This window comes from Mixia osmundae (assembly GCF_000708205.1).
Source record: "Mixia osmundae IAM 14324 unplaced genomic scaffold scaffold_4, whole genome shotgun sequence".
In the NCBI taxonomy this organism is placed as follows: Eukaryota; Fungi; Basidiomycota; class Mixiomycetes; order Mixiales; family Mixiaceae; genus Mixia; species Mixia osmundae.
This window is the reverse complement of record NW_014575560.1, coordinates 1,111,416-1,128,955: the sequence shown is the minus strand read 5'-3', so window position 1 is coordinate 1,128,955 and position 17,540 is coordinate 1,111,416. Positions and strand designations below refer to the sequence as shown.

At 55.2% G+C, this 17,540-nt stretch overlaps 7 protein-coding genes across 7 annotated transcripts; 4 read left to right on the top strand and 3 right to left on the bottom strand.

The window, feature by feature from the left end:
* Positions 1-413, top strand: L969DRAFT_422427 (uncharacterized protein). The gene has a single exon (XM_014713452.1). The coding sequence runs from the start codon at positions 62-64 to the stop codon at positions 290-292; it is 231 nt and encodes a 76-aa protein (XP_014568938.1). The 5' UTR covers positions 1-61; the 3' UTR covers positions 293-413.
* A 2,060-nt stretch (positions 414-2,473) lies between these two features.
* On the bottom strand, positions 2,474-3,778 carry L969DRAFT_47163 (uncharacterized protein; the record flags this gene model as incomplete). Its single annotated transcript, XM_014713451.1, has 3 exons — positions 2,474-2,971; positions 3,019-3,435; positions 3,485-3,778. The coding sequence occupies 3 exons, from the start codon at positions 3,776-3,778 to the stop codon at positions 2,474-2,476; spliced, it is 1,209 nt and encodes a 402-aa protein (XP_014568937.1).
* A 159-nt stretch (positions 3,779-3,937) lies between these two features.
* L969DRAFT_23568 (uncharacterized protein) lies at positions 3,938-5,322 on the top strand (the record flags this gene model as incomplete). Its single annotated transcript, XM_014712917.1, has 7 exons — positions 3,938-3,966; positions 4,015-4,207; positions 4,259-4,385; positions 4,436-4,689; positions 4,736-4,932; positions 4,986-5,172; positions 5,218-5,322. 7 exons carry the CDS (start codon positions 3,941-3,943, stop codon positions 5,320-5,322), a joined length of 1,089 nt encoding a protein of 362 aa, XP_014568403.1.
* Positions 5,323-5,422: 100 nt separating this feature from the next.
* On the bottom strand, positions 5,423-7,125 carry L969DRAFT_94172 (uncharacterized protein; the record flags this gene model as incomplete). The annotated part of the gene is made up of 2 exons (XM_014713450.1): positions 5,423-6,649; positions 6,706-7,125. 2 exons carry the CDS (start codon positions 7,123-7,125, stop codon positions 5,423-5,425), a joined length of 1,647 nt encoding a protein of 548 aa, XP_014568936.1.
* Positions 7,126-7,336: 211 nt separating this feature from the next.
* L969DRAFT_94171 (uncharacterized protein) lies at positions 7,337-10,124 on the top strand (the record flags this gene model as incomplete). The annotated part of the gene is made up of 6 exons (XM_014713449.1): positions 7,337-8,398; positions 8,447-9,190; positions 9,239-9,307; positions 9,359-9,427; positions 9,475-9,867; positions 9,915-10,124. 6 exons carry the CDS (start codon positions 7,337-7,339, stop codon positions 10,122-10,124), a joined length of 2,547 nt encoding a protein of 848 aa, XP_014568935.1.
* A 63-nt stretch (positions 10,125-10,187) lies between these two features.
* On the bottom strand, positions 10,188-13,460 carry L969DRAFT_94170 (uncharacterized protein; the record flags this gene model as incomplete). The annotated part of the gene is made up of 3 exons (XM_014713448.1): positions 10,188-11,152; positions 11,199-11,913; positions 11,961-13,460. 3 exons carry the CDS (start codon positions 13,458-13,460, stop codon positions 10,188-10,190), a joined length of 3,180 nt encoding a protein of 1,059 aa, XP_014568934.1.
* An 886-nt stretch (positions 13,461-14,346) lies between these two features.
* L969DRAFT_47320 (uncharacterized protein) lies at positions 14,347-16,454 on the top strand (the record flags this gene model as incomplete). Its single annotated transcript, XM_014713447.1, has 7 exons — positions 14,347-14,773; positions 14,824-15,178; positions 15,228-15,298; positions 15,345-15,652; positions 15,711-15,885; positions 15,941-16,293; positions 16,347-16,454. The coding sequence occupies 7 exons, from the start codon at positions 14,347-14,349 to the stop codon at positions 16,452-16,454; spliced, it is 1,797 nt and encodes a 598-aa protein (XP_014568933.1).
* Positions 16,455-17,540: the final 1,086 nt, after the last annotated feature.

Here is a 17,540-nt window from a genome sequence, read left to right as displayed (position 1 = left end):
GATCAATTGCATGTAGCTGAGTTGCAACTCGTCGAAAGTATCCCCGCCTAGGCGCAAGCCGATGATTGGCCAGGTGCTCGAGGCACTGCATTCACCGATAGTGACTCTGGCGGCACTCAACTTGGGTCATCTCGATCCAACATCGGCATCGACTCGCACTCGTTTTGCCTTGTATGTCACCTTCGGACTGGGCGAGACTCTCAGCCTTCAGCATCCGGCAAGCCTGCGGGCGCTCGGGCATGATCAATTGCATGTAGCTGAGTTGCAACTCGTCGNAAGTATCCCCGCCTAGGCGCAAGCCGATGATTGGCCAGGTGCTCGAGGCACTGCATTCACAGATATTGACTCTGGCGGCACCCGACTCGGATCATCTCGACCCATCGGCATCGACTTGATCGCAACTGGATCGCTCCAGATCATCACGCCAAGCTAAGCATGCGATAGCACCAATATGATTGCAATCTTCTACTTTGACTGCCCATGCGAGCTGTGGAATTTGCGCACTATTTCTTGCATTGAGATGATCACACACCTATGCAGATTAAAGCGACCTGGCTGTATAGATCCGCACGATGTTATTATCATCTTCTGAGTAGCTTGCAAGACGATGGCTTGCGGCGGTTTCAGCCGATTGCTGTAAAGCCATACAGAGTCGAAAGCATGTGTGCACTATCTGCGATTGAAGCAATGCGTAGCAAAAGGCGATACAGGTTGACGAATAGTCAAGTCATTGTCGTAGGTGAAATACTGACAGCACGCAAGTCCACCTGGAGTAAACTTGGAGTAGTGCTCCATAGTTGTCACATTTACTGGATGTCATGAGACGTTCGAACAGCCCTTGATGGCTTATCAAGCTGGCAAGAAGATACAAAGAGTGCCCAGAATTGAAGCGAACATAGTCGATAGTGAATCTCTGATGTGTTAGAGGCCATCAAACCACCCCGTATTCTTTGAGATTTTACCATCAGTTGACGTTGATAACTCCTGGAGGCTAATTTCTGTCGGGATTTTGCGAGGCGCGTCCGCTACAGAGACTGAGTTGATTGGTTCGTCTCATTCCGGCTATGTCTGACATAATCAGCTAGTTCCTCACCTCCTGTTGGTCTAAACAGACAAGCGCAAAGCTTCATGGGTCTCTCGTTGCGGCCGATAGACCTCATTTTCTCTCAGCAGATAGCTTTAGTGAGGTTGCATCGATTTACTCCATCGCCTTACGCGACGATCGATAGTCATACACCTACGGCACGCAACAGCATGCATCATACGCACAACTCAGCAGAACATACAAGGGCACTAAGCCGGTCTCAGGCGAGTCGAATGCGCGGCGACGACTCATATTTGTGTCAGAATCACGATCCGAGATGTTCGTTCGTAGCGACATTGGCTGGTTCTCGAAAGATCGAGCGATCGTCTCTGATCTGATCTAGCCTAAGCGATGGTCTCGCTCCCAGCAAGGCCGGCCTAGCTGATAGAGACACGCGAGGAACTCGATTCGAGAGCGCATCCTTGATGAAGGACGATCGCTTCAGCTCGCATGATCAGTCGACCGACATCCGCCACTTGAGACGCAACGAAGCAAGAGCTGCATTTGGGTTGCGTTAGCGAGTGCGCAATCGAGTCGGGTTCAAGCTCATCATGTCCCGTGGGGCCACTGAATCCCATCCGGATCAGCTTGAAGTAGACTCGGCGCAGGCGAGCAAGCGTGCCTTATGACGATGTGAATCCGAGGCTCAGCTAGTGACAGTATACCCGCATAGCTTGTGGACTCAGAGCACGGTGTAGAACACTCTGCTGAGTGACAGAGCCACTGAAAAGGTGAGACGAAGTTCGCGCAGCGTACAGTCCTTCAGCACACTTGTCATCTTCTCCTCATCGAAACTCAGTCGTAAGAAGGGTTTACGAGATTGAGCGAGCCCTTTGCACATTTGCGATTCGTTTCGGTGCCCTTGTCTCATTTCATGCATCCGCGAGGAACGAGCCATTATGTATCGCATCGCAATGCATGCACTGGTCTGTAAAAACAGGTCGACTGTGACAGGGCCAAGTCGAGAGTCGGAACAATCTAGCTGCACCTGGTTCTCGATCTGGCATCTATTCTCAATCACCCGGCTTCAAATCTGTCAACGACTTACCGTCCAAATATCGCAAACATGTGAAGCCATAGCTTATCGCTGATCCGATTAGTTTGCGCGGCTGCAAGACGACGTCGCTACGCATACTATCACATCAGCCATGTCGATCTCAGTCGCGCTCGCGTCAGGCTGACTCGAATGTACACGTTGAGCCTTGGAAGGCTGGCTTCCCTGAAGATTTCGTCCGATCGCGCCGACAGTCTGCCTCGCGATCTTTCCCACGGATTGTGTCATCCGCCTGATACGCTGACGGGACGAGTGGTGCAATCAGTAATTTCACACCGCGCGAATCGCGCATGATTGGGCTGAAGATACATGACTACATCAAGAAGCCAATCCCGTCAGAGCACGAGCGTGATCATCGACAAGAGAAATGTTGCCGACGCGAAGATTATGATGGGATCCTGATGGTCGTGAGTTGCGCCGCTGACAGAGTTGTCAGAGACTGCCGTCGCTGTAGAAGCTGGCGCGCCAGTAGGCACACTTGTGGCGGCTGCGTTGGGTGAAGTGCTCGCAGTACCCGCCGCGACGCTCGCCAGGCTTGCTGAAGATGCGCTCGCAACGCTGGCTCGACTGGCAGATGAAGCACTGGCAGATGATGCGATAGCAGCTGCGGCTGTGAAGATGAGCGAGCTCGTCATGGTGACGCAATTTGAGGAAGCCGGCAGCACGGGCGTGTAAGGGATTGAGGTGATGGGTCCTAGAGATTCCGGGGGTTGTGTGTATGTGTACACCTGTCCATCTGAAGTATAAACGCCCGGATATTCCTGATTCTCTCCTTGGCAGGTCTCGAAGTAGTCTTCTGGCGTCTCGGCGAGACAGTTGTATCGAGCGCCGATCTATTCAGTTGTCAGCCGCAGAATACCGATGCACAGAATTGGCGTACCCTGTCATAGATATGTTCGCAGAGTCTGTAATCATCGCCGCCTGGCCTGCAGGCCTTGAGACAGAAATGATCATTGCCCAGGAAGAGATGCCAGCGAATGACCTGGGTGTACGGAGTGCTCTCCGTCAGATCACTCGTGTTGCTGAATGCCTGCGTGAATAACAATCCGCCGAGAGGATTACCCCTCTGATCCGCTCCGGCAGAGTCTAGCTCGCCACCATAATCGCCCGTGGCGATGTTGATCCTGCTTTGATCCAACGTGCCTGTGATCTGTACGTAACCAGGTGTAGTGATGAACTGCATTCCTCTGATTGTACCCTCTGGGATCAGTCGAGTGCCCTTGCCTGGCCGTGTGCACCAGGCCACCATCTCGCCCTCTGTATCGCCTACGATCGAGTTGGGCTCTTGGGGTCCCCACTGCAAAGAGATGTAAGCACAATGACGTCTCTACGAGCAGTCGGATGACCAAGCAAAAGTCCTCAATCGAGGACAGAAACGCAGTCTGACACAGCGAAGTTGGTCCCTCTGTTGTGCTGTTGCAGAGGTTGTAGCCCGTCTGGAGGCCGCGGGGTCCGTTGGACACATCGACGCGGTAGGGTACGCCGCCCGGATATGTGAAACGCTTTTCGACGAGTATTGTCCCAGAGGCAGCTTCCGCTGACGCTGCAGCCGAGAGGGCGGCAGCGTCTGTCGTTGGAGTTTGAGCAAGGCTGAAGCCAGCAAAGGCCAGCACGGTCAACGCCGACGTTGCAGACTTCATGTGTGCCAGGGTATTGCGACGAACCAGATAGCAAATGCATTTTTGAAGACTTTCAGCGGGCGATGAAGGGAGGACTTGGCAGCGGCCTTGGCTTGGCTTGGCTTGGCTCTGGCAAAAGTCGCGTCTCGCTCGCTCGCGAAGTCAACAACGCCATCACGAGCAATGTCACTTCCGACAGAGATGGAGACGTACGTCCATGCCCGGACTGTGATACTACCAGCTCAATGTGTGTACAGCGCTCTGAGTCAGATCAGGCCAGAGAAGCTCGAGCTCGGTCGTGCGCTCTTGCAAGATATTCGCCAGATAGACGGAAGCAAGGCGCTCCCGGCCGGCTCTATCGCTCCTGTCACGGTGCTCGGAGACAGTCTACAGGTCAATGTTGATCCAGAGGACGTGAGGAGGGTAGCCTCGGACATCAGCGCCTTCAAAGTATGCTATGCGCGTATTGGACACCTCTAGAAAGCTAAGATGGGTATGCAGTCTCATCTGCCCAAGATGAAGTTTGCCTGGATCGAGTCGAACATCCAGCGACGCTACATGAGCAAAGCATTCAGCGACGATGTGTCACAGCGCAAGACCATCACGCAGGCCGTCAATGACGCGTCAGGTAGGGATCTTTCATCGACCTTGCGAGAGGCTGAGCGTGCACGACGACAGAGCAAGCCTGCATGGCCAAGAAGGCGGAGCTCAAGGCGACGAAGCGACGTGCAGAAGCATTGGAGCGCGACTTCAGCGAGGCGGCCATCTTGTTCCAGCGAGACTACGCCATGCAGTCGGCAGCGGCAAAGGAGGCGCGCATCATGCTCACAGAAATAGAAGAGATGCGTTTCGAGCTTGCTCTCATTCGAAGTTCGCGCAGTCAAGAGCAGCAGATGACGACGGAAGAGGCATTGCAATTCACAGAGGATCAGGCAAGGAGCGCCTAGTCTGCACCATGCCCGGCTGACAGTCCAACAGATTGAGGAAATGCAGAGGCTCGAAGATCTGACCGCTCAGAAGCGCGTCAAGATGGAGGAGCTGAAGCAGTCTGCCACCTTACGCAAGCGGACCCTCGAGCAATCGGCGCAGCGCGTGCAGCAGGCCGAGCGACAGGCCGCCCAGGCACGCTCAAGCGCTGAGGAAGCAGATCGACGCGTGGAGAACGCTTGTAAATGGTCAGACGCTCATCTACTATCTCGAGAGAGGCGCTTGCTGATGCTCAGCTCAGGTTTGAGACAATGACAGCACTGCTGAAGAACATACTTGGAATCGTCTCTTGCGAAGCGCTTGGTACACCGCCGCGCGAGCTTCGCGTGGTCTACAATATAGGCTCGCCGGCAGCGGGAAAGCTGGCAACAATCAGCATAAGCTTTGAGCGTCAGTCGTCTGGCTCGCCACACCTACTAGACGCAAAGGTATGTAGCACGATCGCACATGAAATCCTCTGATATGGCCCGCAGCTACTGAATTCTGCTGTCGATGTTCATGATCTCGTCGCTGATGCGAAGCGAGCGAACGATACTGTCGGGCTGATCCATCTCATACTCGCTCGACTCGGTTCTTAGGCTGATTTACTCATTGCAAGGTGGTGTTGTACCTCTGTTGCTGTATTGTAGACAACAGACAAGCTGGCGCATCAACAACAGAGCAATGAGCATGTATGCGCTAATCAGGCGACTCGGATGGATCGTTCATAAGAGCTGACGTTCTGTCTGCTGATGTAGGCCGCGACTGGAGAAAGGCTGCTTTCCACGCGGCCGGCGATTCAATCGAGCTCCGACGGCTGCGATCAGATGCAGGCGTTCTAGCGGGCTCCGCGGGCGTCTGTGGAGCCCGGGAAGCGACGGAACGGACCTTGTCGCCGTAACTTGCGTAGAGTGCGGCTAGCTGGTCGCCGTCGATCTCGACGTGGGCAGGATCGCCGCTCCTGGCGGTCACGCCACTCTGTGCAATGATCTCCTTGGTTTCTGCCAGTATCTTGCTAGTCCCTAGACTATCGATCGCAAGGACGCCAGTGCGAGGTGCTCGACCGTAGCGCGAAAAGAATGAGGGCATCAGATCGGCGTGCGGAACAGGCGGCACGTAATGTACTCGCGAAGGCGAGGACGGAGAAGGCCCCGCATCGATTGCAACAGCCCTCGAGTCTAGATTGGGATCGATCAACACGGAGCTGGACGGCTCCCCTTGAGATGAGCTAGGTCTTGCGGATGACGCTGAGCCGCCTTTGATGAGCAATGGCGAGCCGGTAGCCCCTTGCTGCACTGGCGCGGACGCCGGATGTGCGTGGCCCGGCGAGTGTGGCAATTTGTAATCGTCCGTATACTGATGCCACTGTTCGTAGACGCGGACGAGCCTATTCTGACCCTGGGCGTCTTGCTCTCTCTTGGCGCGGTCGAGATCTTGCTGAAACGTGCCTGATGTCGATAGAGATCTCGGGCGAGGAGCCAAGGGACTGTCAGCCGACAGATCCGAAAGCCGTGTACGAGGCGATGGCGAAGGATCAGAGGGCGGGCGCATGCCGCTTTCTTGTCGAGCCATGATAGCGTTGAGGCTGACTGGCGTGCTCGCTGAATGCTCGAGCGGGGTCTCAGCTTCGGTAGAATGACTTGTGTGGTTCCGCAAGTCCAACGCAACTTGGCCGCCCTGTATCTGCGTAGACGGCCTGATCGGTTTGAGACTGGTCATGTTCTGCATCCGACTGGGCGCTTCCGCGGCAAGCGTGGGCGATCTCAAGTCAGTCTCGCCAGCGACACACTGCTTGATGATGTCCTGTCCGACAGGATGGCTGACCAGTGGCTGGAAGCGTGTAGTCGTGTAAGTGTAGACCAAGCCAGATTCTGATACGACGAGCAGCACGACCTGAGTGCCTGTGAGGGTCGAGAGCTCGAAGGCCTGCCAAGACATCATCGTCAAGGATGACATGCTCATTCGACAATCATCTGGCTTGCCTTTTTCATGATGCCCGCTTTCCGCTTGGAAAAGGTGATGCTCCTCTTGGTCTTCTCGCTGATGTAGTGAATCGGGATCTTGCGATGCTCTTCCTCGCCTTCTCCTGGCTCGCCAAACTGCAAGTCATCGCTCACAGTCGCAGACTTTGCGCGCCGGCTCTGTCGCACTGATGGCTTGGGGTTGGGCTTGCGTTTCTTGCGAGTAGTGATGCCTGCAGATGTGCTGCCTTCTGCAGCGATGCCTTGCTCGGGCTCAAAGAAGTTGGCAAACATGTCGCTGGTGTCACTGTACTGATGAGCATGCCCATTGACACTGCGAGCGCGATGGTGTCCATTGGTCGCTTGACCAAGAGGCAACCGGAGGACTTGCTCCCCTGTACGATCGCCTCGTTGAAGGTGGGCGCCTGTGCCCGGAGGCATTGCTCTGCTCGCGGATAGACCGAGTGTCGCGAAGGAGCTCATGTCGAGAAGCTGACTCGCCCAGCTCTCTCGGGTCAGGCAGTCCTGCGCTGGCGCCCGTCCGGGGCAGTATAGATCACGTGACAGGCACGCCCGATGAAAGATCAATGTCCACGTCTGCTGTCGCGATTGATTTTCGCCAGGCCAAGTCGCTGGGCGTCGTTGCCGTACAATGAACGGTCCGGCATCGTCTGCGCTCGCAAGAGTGGCAGCGAATGGCAGTGTGCCCGGTGGTCCTCAATCGAGTACAAACGGCTTCATGCCAAAGCGACCGCAAGTAACATCTACCTCGTCATATACCGGCGGCGAGAGCTTGCCATCGAGTCCGAAGCTCGCAGGCAGTCCTTTGCTCCCTCAGGGCTGGCAGTCTCCTCGTTTGCAAGTCAGTCGCGCGGGCAGCGAGGAGAAAGAGAACCACACGCAGGGTGATTTGGCTGGCTCGAACGGCAAATCGAATGGACCATCAGTCTACAGAACCAGCATTCTTGGCGAGCATAATCTCCAGACGCCACAGAGAGGGCCTTCGAGCCATCGCTTCAGCGGTGTCACACCTGCATCTGCCTTGTCAGCCGCTGCTTCCGCCCGACCGCGCGCGCCCCTGACTGCTCCCGAGCACAGCAACGTCCGCGTGAAGGCTAAGATCAGCTCGGAAGCCACTCCCAGACGCAAAGTAGGTGTTGCTGGCGCTGAGCGATGCGATCGCCCTACCTCGACTGCGACGCCCGTGCGCACGCTCTCCCCCCAAAAGAGTCTCCTCAGTCTTCGATCGCCGGGTAGCGGTAGCTTCGGCCAAGCCAGCGTAGGACTCGGTATCTCCGATACGATCACTGCCGCTTCACTTGGCCCTGTAAGCTGTGCGGTCACCTACGGGCAAGACAAACGAGATGCGCCCCGTGACCGCCAGGACAACGTCTTTGTCTGTGTTCGGATGCGCCCTGCCGCTTCGGCTCTTGTCGCACAAGGTCAAGATAACGGCGAGGAAGCCTGGGCAGCAGAATGCGCGGATGGCAAGATCTCGCTCAAGGCTGCTTACGCACGACAAGGGTCATCTCTGCATGGCAGCATGCTGGACAGGCCAGAGACTCAATTTACCTACGATGCCGTCGTCACAAGCACAAACAACGAGGTCGTCTATCGTGAGGCGGGCAGACAGATCATCCTCGGCGCCATGGAAGGCTTCGATGGCGTCATCTTCGCCTACGGCCAGACAGCGTCTGGAAAGACGCACACACTGGTGAGCCTGTCCCCATCCGGCTATCTTGCACACTCATGCGATCTGTAGACTGGTACTGAGAGCAACCCGGGCATCATCCCACGCGCGGTAACAGAGATTTTCGCTTACATACGCTCCCAGCCAGAGCGAGAGTTCCTGTTACGAGCAAGTTACCTCGAGATCTACAATGAAGCTCTCAAAGATCTACTCGACCCGACGACAGAGGGCAAAGTTCGCATCAGACAGGACGAGAACAAGCGCTTCTTCTGCTCACCCCTCCGCGAAGAAGTCGTAACAGCGGAACATCAAGTCGCTGAGCTCCTGAAGCGAGGCGAGAGGAACAGACACACTTCGTCGACCGACTTCAATGCTCGCTCATCTCGTTCTCACTCGGTCTTCCAGATGGTCATCGAGTCACGCGACGTCACGTCCAATGCCGTCGTTATCTCGCAGCTTAGTCTCATCGATCTGGCCGGCAGCGAGAAGGCAACCAGCCAATCAGAGCGACGCATGGAAGGCGCGTTCATCAACAAGAGTCTGCTGACGCTCGAAAAGGTCATCTCTGCTTTGACGGAGACGAAAGCGAGGTCACATATACCGTATCGCGACTCGAAACTTACGTCGATTCTCCAACCTTCACTCTCTGGTGAAGCGCGCGTGGCGGTCATCTGTACCATCAACCCATCCTTGACGGCGATCGAAGAGAGCAAATCGACACTCAAGTTTGCAGCTCGAGTCAAGCGCGTAGAGATCCGTGCAGAGCGCAATGAAGTCTATGACGAGAAGGCGCTGATTACCAAGTATCAGATACAGGCGAGTCTGCGCCTTTCAATGTCAGCCTTCGCTGACATCTGTTGGTAGATCGCTCACCTCGAAGCTCAACTTGAGGAGTCGAAATCCCAAGAAACATCGGCGCAAAGCATTAAAGAAGTTCGCCACTCAACAGTGTAATCAGAAGGCTTTGCTGACGTGCGATGACAGTTGCAAAAACAGATGGCGGACCTACAGAGCCTACTTGTTAGCTCGAAGACAGTCGATGCCAAGGATCAGGTGCGTCAGCACTCGATCAGCTTTGCCGAGACTGATCTCTGTGGCAGCCGGTCGCGCCTAGAGCAGTATCGCCTGTCAAACAAGGGGCGGAGCCCGAAGCACAGAAGCTACTTGACGAGCTGGATCGTGAGAGTGAGCGTAGCGCGCTGCTGCGAGACGAAGTCGATACGCTTCAGACTCAGAATGCCAATTTGCGAGCCGATATCGAGCGTCTCGAGCAATCGCAACCGGCAAATTCGAGTAGCGATCGCATCAGGTCACTGCAGGAAGAAGTGAAACAGCTACAGATGATTATCGAGCACGACAGTCGAGATGTCGAAGCTGCAGTCAGGCACGAGCGTCGTCGGGCGGACAGGGAACGTCAGACTAAAGAAGCCGAATACGATTTGCTCAAGGCATTCTCTGATCGACAGCGTCAGACCATCGATGACCTCGAGAAGGTACGTGAGCTGTGCGAGCTGTGACAACAACGCTTAGCCTTCAGCAGAAAATGAGACAGCTAGAGGAGATCGCTTTGCGCAAGCTCAATTCCGCGATAGCGGTCGCGTCTGGCCAGCAACCTCTGCCGCGAAGCGAGACCTGGCTCCCGTCTCTGCTGGACGAATCCGATGACCTGACAATGAACGCAGCGAGCGAAGACGATTCCTTCGATAGAAACAATCTGCAAATGTTGACGCAGGATCTTCGCATCGGCTAGCGGGCTAGCAGGCAGCATCCCCTTGCAATACAGCAAATACAGCAAGCAATCCCTCTATGTTGTTCAGATCGTTTCTGCAGCTTGCAGCTGAAGTTTCTTGAGCTCTAGCTCTGCCTTGTGCTGCAGCTTGAGCTCTTGCTTTTGAGCCTTGACAAGTTGCTTTGTCTCCATTTTCTCTTGAAGCTTCTGTTTCTGGCTGACTTCTCTGGCTTGCTTGCGTTCAAGCTTCTCGGCTTTTCGCATCAATTTCGAGCCCATCTCGCTCGCTCGCCAGCGCGACACTTCGTCGTCAGTGGCGCCGTGGTCGCGTAAGCGTTGCTCATGCACGACCATGTATTCGAGTTTCTCCTTGACAAGCACCTCCAGCGGTTTCATGGCTTTGCCTGAACCGCCACGACCAGTTACGCCCTTTCCGAAAAGTACATTGGTATGCAAAGGTGCTGCTTGAGGTGAGGATGCGCCTGATAAGCTGTTTGACGACAGCGAGCCTGACGCAATTGACGTGATGGTCGGCACGAGCGAAGCATCGTCGTCGATCAAGGTACTGCTACGTCCTAGCATACTACCGTTTTGACTTAGATAACCAGACGTGAAGCCAATTTGATGCGCCTTCTCCGAATGCGGTGATGAGGGCTCGGTCGGTGCTGTCGAAGCCGAGGAAGCAGACATCGAAGCCATGCGCGATGAGCGACCGGTGTACGAGGGACTGACAGATCCCTCCAGACTGTAGGTCGACGATGCTGCAAAAGACTTGCGGCCTACGAGATCGAGAGATGAGCGACCGGTCAGCGCGAGTCTGCTCTGTTTCAGGCTGATAGACTGTTTCGCAGGCTCTTTGATTGGACGATGCGTCGTGCGGTTCGCCGAGAAGCCCATCAACAGATCTGCATCTGTGCTGAGGCTGGCCAAATTACTGCCGGTCAGGTCGCTGCGGCCCGTGGGAAACACTCCGCTGGCAGCTGATCGCAGCGGTAGACTGCTCTGTTCAGGCGGACGTGCATCTGAAGTTCTTTGTGTCGCGGCTTGACCTGTCCACAAATAAGCAGGCATTGCGTATATGTCAGACGGGCTCACCTTGTGCAAGTGGAACGGCAACGCCCGGGCCAGGCTGCCTAGTTGTGCCCAGTCCTCTGCTTGAATTCATCATCGCTTTCAGCGCTCTGACTTGCAGCGCGATACAGCCGCTGAGGGTGGCGGCTTCGTAGACTATTGCGGCGTTCCCCTGACCCTGAGATAGATGACAATGAAGAGCATGCACGACAAGCGCTTGCAAGTTGACATCTTTCACTTGACGGCCGAAGAGTAGCATTGCGACCAAATTCGGCAAGGCTTGCTGCAAGGAGGTACAGATGGCGAGTGTGTAGTAGTATTGCAACAGAGCGGTGACTACTGCAGCAGGCTCGGGTAAGGCCATCGAGCGTGGCGTGATATTGAGCTGCAATGCTGCATCGCCTGTCCCAGTCTCTAAAGGGATCTCAACATCTGATTCGTCACCATCTTCGTCGCCGGGTGCGAGTGGAGCCGTGGATGTTGCCGCGATGTAGGCCTTGCCGGCTTTTTTGCGGAACTGGCTGAGCTTGTCGCGAAAGAGAGGCCATCGTTCTTCGAGTATCCTGCGTGAGCAGCCAACGCGCTTGCCGTCGGAGCAGACGATCTCGAAGTCACAAAGGTAGGGCTCTGAAAGACTCGTCAGACCGTATTCCTGTGCAAGTACTGGCAAAATCTGGGGCGGGGGCTGATAAATGCCGAACGCTTCGAGATCCACGAGCGCAACGTGATTGAAGTTTGTCTACGCTTTCCTGTCAGCGCGTCACGGGCCCCACGTCAAGACTGTACCTGTCTATGGTCGTAATCGGTCGCAATATCTCTGTCGCGATCGCCTAAAACGACCATGGTGTTCTTCCACGTGACAGCTTTGTTCCAGCTGGCCCCATGAGCCATGATGGAGCCCGGATCGATGCGTTGCCATGATAGCGAGGCGGGATCACTTTGACCGACGTGAGACAGGTCGAGTGCCCAGATCGCAAAGCAACTCATCTGATGACTGAGATATGTGCCAGAGATGACGAGGTGTTGACCGATGACGCTACCTGTCGGAAAGCGAAGTCCGGGCGGAAGGCTGGGCAAGCCCGTCATAGCAGCTGACAGGTTGGTGACCGTACATGACTCGCTCAGACCGGGTGTTGGTGCAGAGATCAGCTCGAGGGAGCGTTTGACGTTGCTGAAATTATAGTTTGAATACAGATAAATCGGTTCTAATGAGTCTGCGTCGATTGGCACAGAGTATGGCATGTGCAAAGCGATGTCGTTAGCGTAGAATGAGTTGCGCGAAGGGTCGTCCGCATCCACAGATGTACGCGAGGCGTTGCGTCCCTGCAGGTCTGGCACAGACGCCTCACGTGAGGTCGTTGCCGACAACGTCGTGGCCAATGTGATGGGATCGTTGAAACGGATACCTTGCTTGCGCGATGCTATCACGGAACGATATGTTCCGCAGTGACCATCCCACGCGCGGGATTCGATCCACATCATGCGCTTGAGATCTAATACGTTCATCTCTTGCAGATATGTATTCGCTAGATCCTGTCCGCCAAGTATGACGAGGCAATCATTTGAGATTGACGAGAGGTGCGCATATCGCGCCGAGGGGCCCCTGACAGGCTCAGCAAGCGGTGTGATGAGCGCCGTCGAGGTTGTAGGATGGGACCAAGTTTGAGTGTGCGTGTCGAAGACGATGAGATCGTTCATGACGCACAGTCCCGTCTCTGGCTCGTCGGCGGCTGGCTCGGCTGTCCTGTCGGCATCTGGCTCATATCCCATGCCCCCGAAAATGAGGAGCTTATCCCCATAGGCTTCGGCAGAATGAAAGTAACGTGGCGAAGGCGGCAAGGTGTCCTGTTTGGCTTGTACTTGACGCTGCTGCTCTGCTGCGAGCGAGGCCTCATCTAGATCGATCTCGTCGCCCGAAGACTGCTGGTCTGAATCGTCAGCTGCCGGGTCGCCAACTTGCGTCTTGCGTGTCGCGCGTATGGCCTGCTTGCTCGGCTTTGTGGTCTGCTCGTCTGGAGGCGAGGAGACTGGCAGTACTTTCTTCCACGTCAGCGTAGGCAGGTCAAGAATGTACAGGTCGTCTATCATGACACGCGTCGGCACAAGTCTGCCGCCGAAGAGGTACATGCGATTGCCAATGACGGTCGTCGAGGCTCCGACGAGCGGCGGGGGAATATCGCCCTTGGTCCTTCGTACGCATGCTGTCAAATCTGCCAAAGTCGATTGGGCTGCTAATGACACGCTCTGACCGGAACTGCCGGCGCCGGCGGAGTTGGGAGCTGACATCTTGCGCTGGCTGTGTCGTGATCAGTGACTTGTCAGGACGCGCCTGTTGCCCTGAGAGCGTACAGGAGCTGGCTAGAAAGATTGCGAGCCGAGATAGTCGCGCCCCTTTGCAGAGGTCCTGGTCGCAGGCGATCGGATCGTCGCCGTCCCGTGGCAGTCGAGCTGCGTCTCGACCAAAGTGCTAAGGGAAAGCTAGGCGCGGGCTAATGACGCGCAGATCTTTCGATCAGGGGCGGGCTATCATCGACCATGAGGGTCGAATACCTGACACGGCTCGCTCTGCATCTCCCAGGCGAAGCTTGCCGCCACTCCCCATTCCAGTCTCCAGCGCATGGCTTGCATCGCAATGCAGATCTTCAACTTTCCTCGCGGCTCATCATAGGCCTGCCTATTCGAGACAATCTGCTCATCTCAACTGCCAAGCTCATTAAACAGCACCCAGCGATGGAACTCCTGAGATAGGTCTCGACAATCAAGCCTCGCAGGTGTCGCGATCGTCGTTGTTCTGTATTCGCACTCGTGCAGGCGCTTCATCAGCATCAGATCGTAAATGATTGTGTCTCTATAGCAAAGTCAGCGGCTTTCGCGTGAAACAAGCAAAGTCGTCATTCGTCAGCCTGGAAGCGTCTTGGCGGCTTGTCTGGGAGTGCACACAATGCCTACGCACCTTGTTGCCCCGTTGCTCCGCTGAACGGGCTCTCGAGGTTCTCCGCCCGCCCGCCACGCGCCAAGATATGCCTTGGCAAAATCGGCCAAGCGATGCCTGACGCCCAGCGAGCTTCGGTAGAGCACGTTCGAGTCCAAGACTGCGCCGAGTAAAGCACAATGCATCTCTCATACAGGTATAAATTCAGACGTGTCGATAGCTTGAGCCAAAGCTGGCACAATGGGAGCCTTCGGCGCGTATGACTGGATCATCGCCTTGGGATTCATCGGTGCGGCGCTCGATGCATACGGTATCGGTGCCAACGATGTAGCCAACTCGTTTGCGACGTCCGTGTCATCGCGATCATTGACGCTCTTCCAAGCCACCATTGCTGCTGCTATTTGCGAGTTCTTGGGTGCCGTTCTTGCAGGCTCGCGTGTGACAGATACAATCAGATCTAAGATCATTCAAACGTCGACATTCAACGAGGATCCAGCGGTGTTGATGCTGGCCATGCTCGTGGCATTGTCAGTGTCTGCTACTTGGCTACTCGTAGCCACCAAGATCGGCTTCACCGTCTCCACCACTCACTCGATCACTTTTGCTGTCGTCGGCGTCGGCGTGGCAGCTACGGGCACAATGGAAAGCGTCTCATGGGGGTGGAAAGGTTCGCTCTACGTTTGCATCCGGCTGAGCACGCTGATCAAATCTGTCTAGGCGTTGGGGGTATCATCGCGGGCTGGGCTATTGCACCTGGCATCGCCGGCATCCTGTCGGCCATCATCTACACCATTTGCCGTCTGTGCATCCTTGAGCGCAAAGACAGCGCCAAAAAGGCGATCATGTTCGGTCCTCTCTTCTTCTTCGCGGCTACAGCTATCCTTGTCATGAATGTCGTCTGGAAAGGTTCGCCGGGTCTCAAGCTCAACAATTTGGCCACAGCTACTACAGTGGCTGCAATCTTTGGCACCGCATCAGTCGTCGCACTCCTGGCTTTCCTATTCTGGGTGCCATTTGTCTATGCGCGTGTCATCAGGGGCGATTACACCGTACGCTGGTGGGATTTCTTCAGGTAAGGCTTCATGAGCCTTGTCAAGCAAAATTCATATGGATGTCTGCAGAGGACCATTGCTCTGGCGTCGCGTGCCTCCCGCTGACGCTGGTGCGTTTACTGCGCCTGCAGCCGTGCCCGGTAAGATTTATCCTTGGGTGAAGCGATCACGCTGACCGTCTCAAAGATTACTACAAGGGACACGGAGACACGCCCGCTCCAGAGATAGCAGCGCTGTCAGCTTTTCAGGCCGGCACACATGCAGTGGACGAGAAGAATGTCAGGCAAGAGGCCCTTGGCGGCACCGAGTCACCGTCTACGGAGGACAAAGTAGATCTCAAGTCTAGCACCGCATTGACTCACGACAAGGTGCAATTTAACGCGGAGGGCGATCTCGTGCGCCCCCACCTGGATGGTGATTGGTATCTTCCAAGCAACCTGGTGATCTTGGCGAAGCACTATACCATACGAAAGCCGTGGCATAACATGACACGAGTAAGTACTACGATACTACCCGCAGCCCTTCCTCCGAGCGTCGCTGATGAGCGAGCAGGATGTCGTGGCGATGCAAGCAGGTGGTAGCGATCGCGTTGCTTCCCGGATTGCGGCCGTACATGCTCAGGCAAAGCAGCATCCCAACTCTACCGAGCACGCCTTCTCCTTTTTGCAAGTCATGACAGCTTGCGTCATGAGCTTCTCGCACGGCGCGAATGACGTCAGCAACGCTAGTGCGTGTCGCTTCATCATATGGATCTATAGAGCTGACGCAGACTGCTCGTGAAGTTGGCCCCTTTAGCACAATCTACCTCATCTGGCGAACAGGTGCTACAGCTGGCAGTCGTTCTCCGGTTCCCGTGTGGATCCTCGTCTACGGTGCAACATTCATAGTCATCGGTTTGGCCACATACGGTTACAAAATGATGTCTCGCATTGGTAATCGGATCACGCTGCATTCGCCTTCACGAGGCTTTGCGATGGAAGCAGGAGCAGCTACGACGGTCGTCATCGCCACGCAACTTGCCCTGCCCGTCTCGACTACGCAGACCATCGTAGGCTCCACAGTAGCAGTGGGCCTTTGCGGTGGCTCGTGGAGGGCAGTCAACTGGAGACAGGTTTTGTGGATTATCTTTGGCTGGGTAAGCCCGGGCCAGAGCTACCCGGCTCGACAGTTGACAATGTCTTGATGCAGATCCTCACTGTACCACTTACCTCGCTTGCTTCGGGTCTCGTGTTTGCGATCCTCCTCAATTCGCCACGCTTCGGCTATGCTTCGACGGTCGCGAGTCAGTACGAATAGAACGTTTGGACCTTTTGCTGGCTGCGAAATGCATGCTTTGCTATCGTTGCCGACTGTTGCCGAAAAAATAAGCGCGAAGCCATGCTGCGCGAGCATTCCGCATTTGATCTTCGAGAAGCCAGCCCATGTCGCTACGAACGAACATCTCGGATCATAACTCTGACACAAATATGAGCCGTCGCGGCGCATTCGACTCGCCTGTGACCGACTTAGTGCCCATGTACGTTCTGCTGAGCTGTGCGTATGACGCATGCTGTTGCGTGCCGTAGGTGTATGACTATCGATCGTCGCGTAAGGCGATGGAGTAAATCGATGCAACCTCACTAAATCTGCCNGCTGAGAGGGAATGAGGTCTGTCGGCTGCAACGAGAGACCCAAAAAGAGATGCGCTTGTCTGTATAGACCAACAGAATGTGAGGCTAGCGGGACATGTCAGGCATAGCCGGAATGAGACGAATCAATCAACTCAGTCTCTCCAGCGGACGCGCCTCGCGGATTCCCGACAGGAATTAGCCTCCAGGAGTTATCAACGTCAACTGATGGTAACATCGTAAAGGATACGAGGTGGTTTAATGGCCTCTAACACAACAGCAATTCACTATCGACTATGTTCGCTTCAATTCTGGGCACTCTTTGTATCTTCTTGCAAGCTTGATAAGCCATCAAGGGCTGTTCGAACGTCTCATGACATCCAGTAAATGTGACAACTATGGAGCACTACTCCAAGTNTACTCCAGGTGGACTTGCGTGCTGTCAGTATTTCACCTACGACAATGACTTGACTATTCGTCAACCTGTATCGCCTTTTGCTACGCATTGCTTCAATCGCAGATAGTGCACACATGCTTTCGACTCTGTATGGCTTGATAGCAATCGGTTGAAACCGCCGCGCGGCTCAACAGCATAGTCGCTCGAGCCTCGAGCTCATACCGCACGGACTTCCTTCTTTTGAAATTGCATGATCTTTCTTGCATCGTTTGCTTCTCACCCATCTGCAAGGCTCGCCCGGCCTTCTGTCACGGAACATGCAGCGAGTACATAAGCTGCGCTACAATGCTGCTCCTCATCCTTGACTTTGCTCGACTC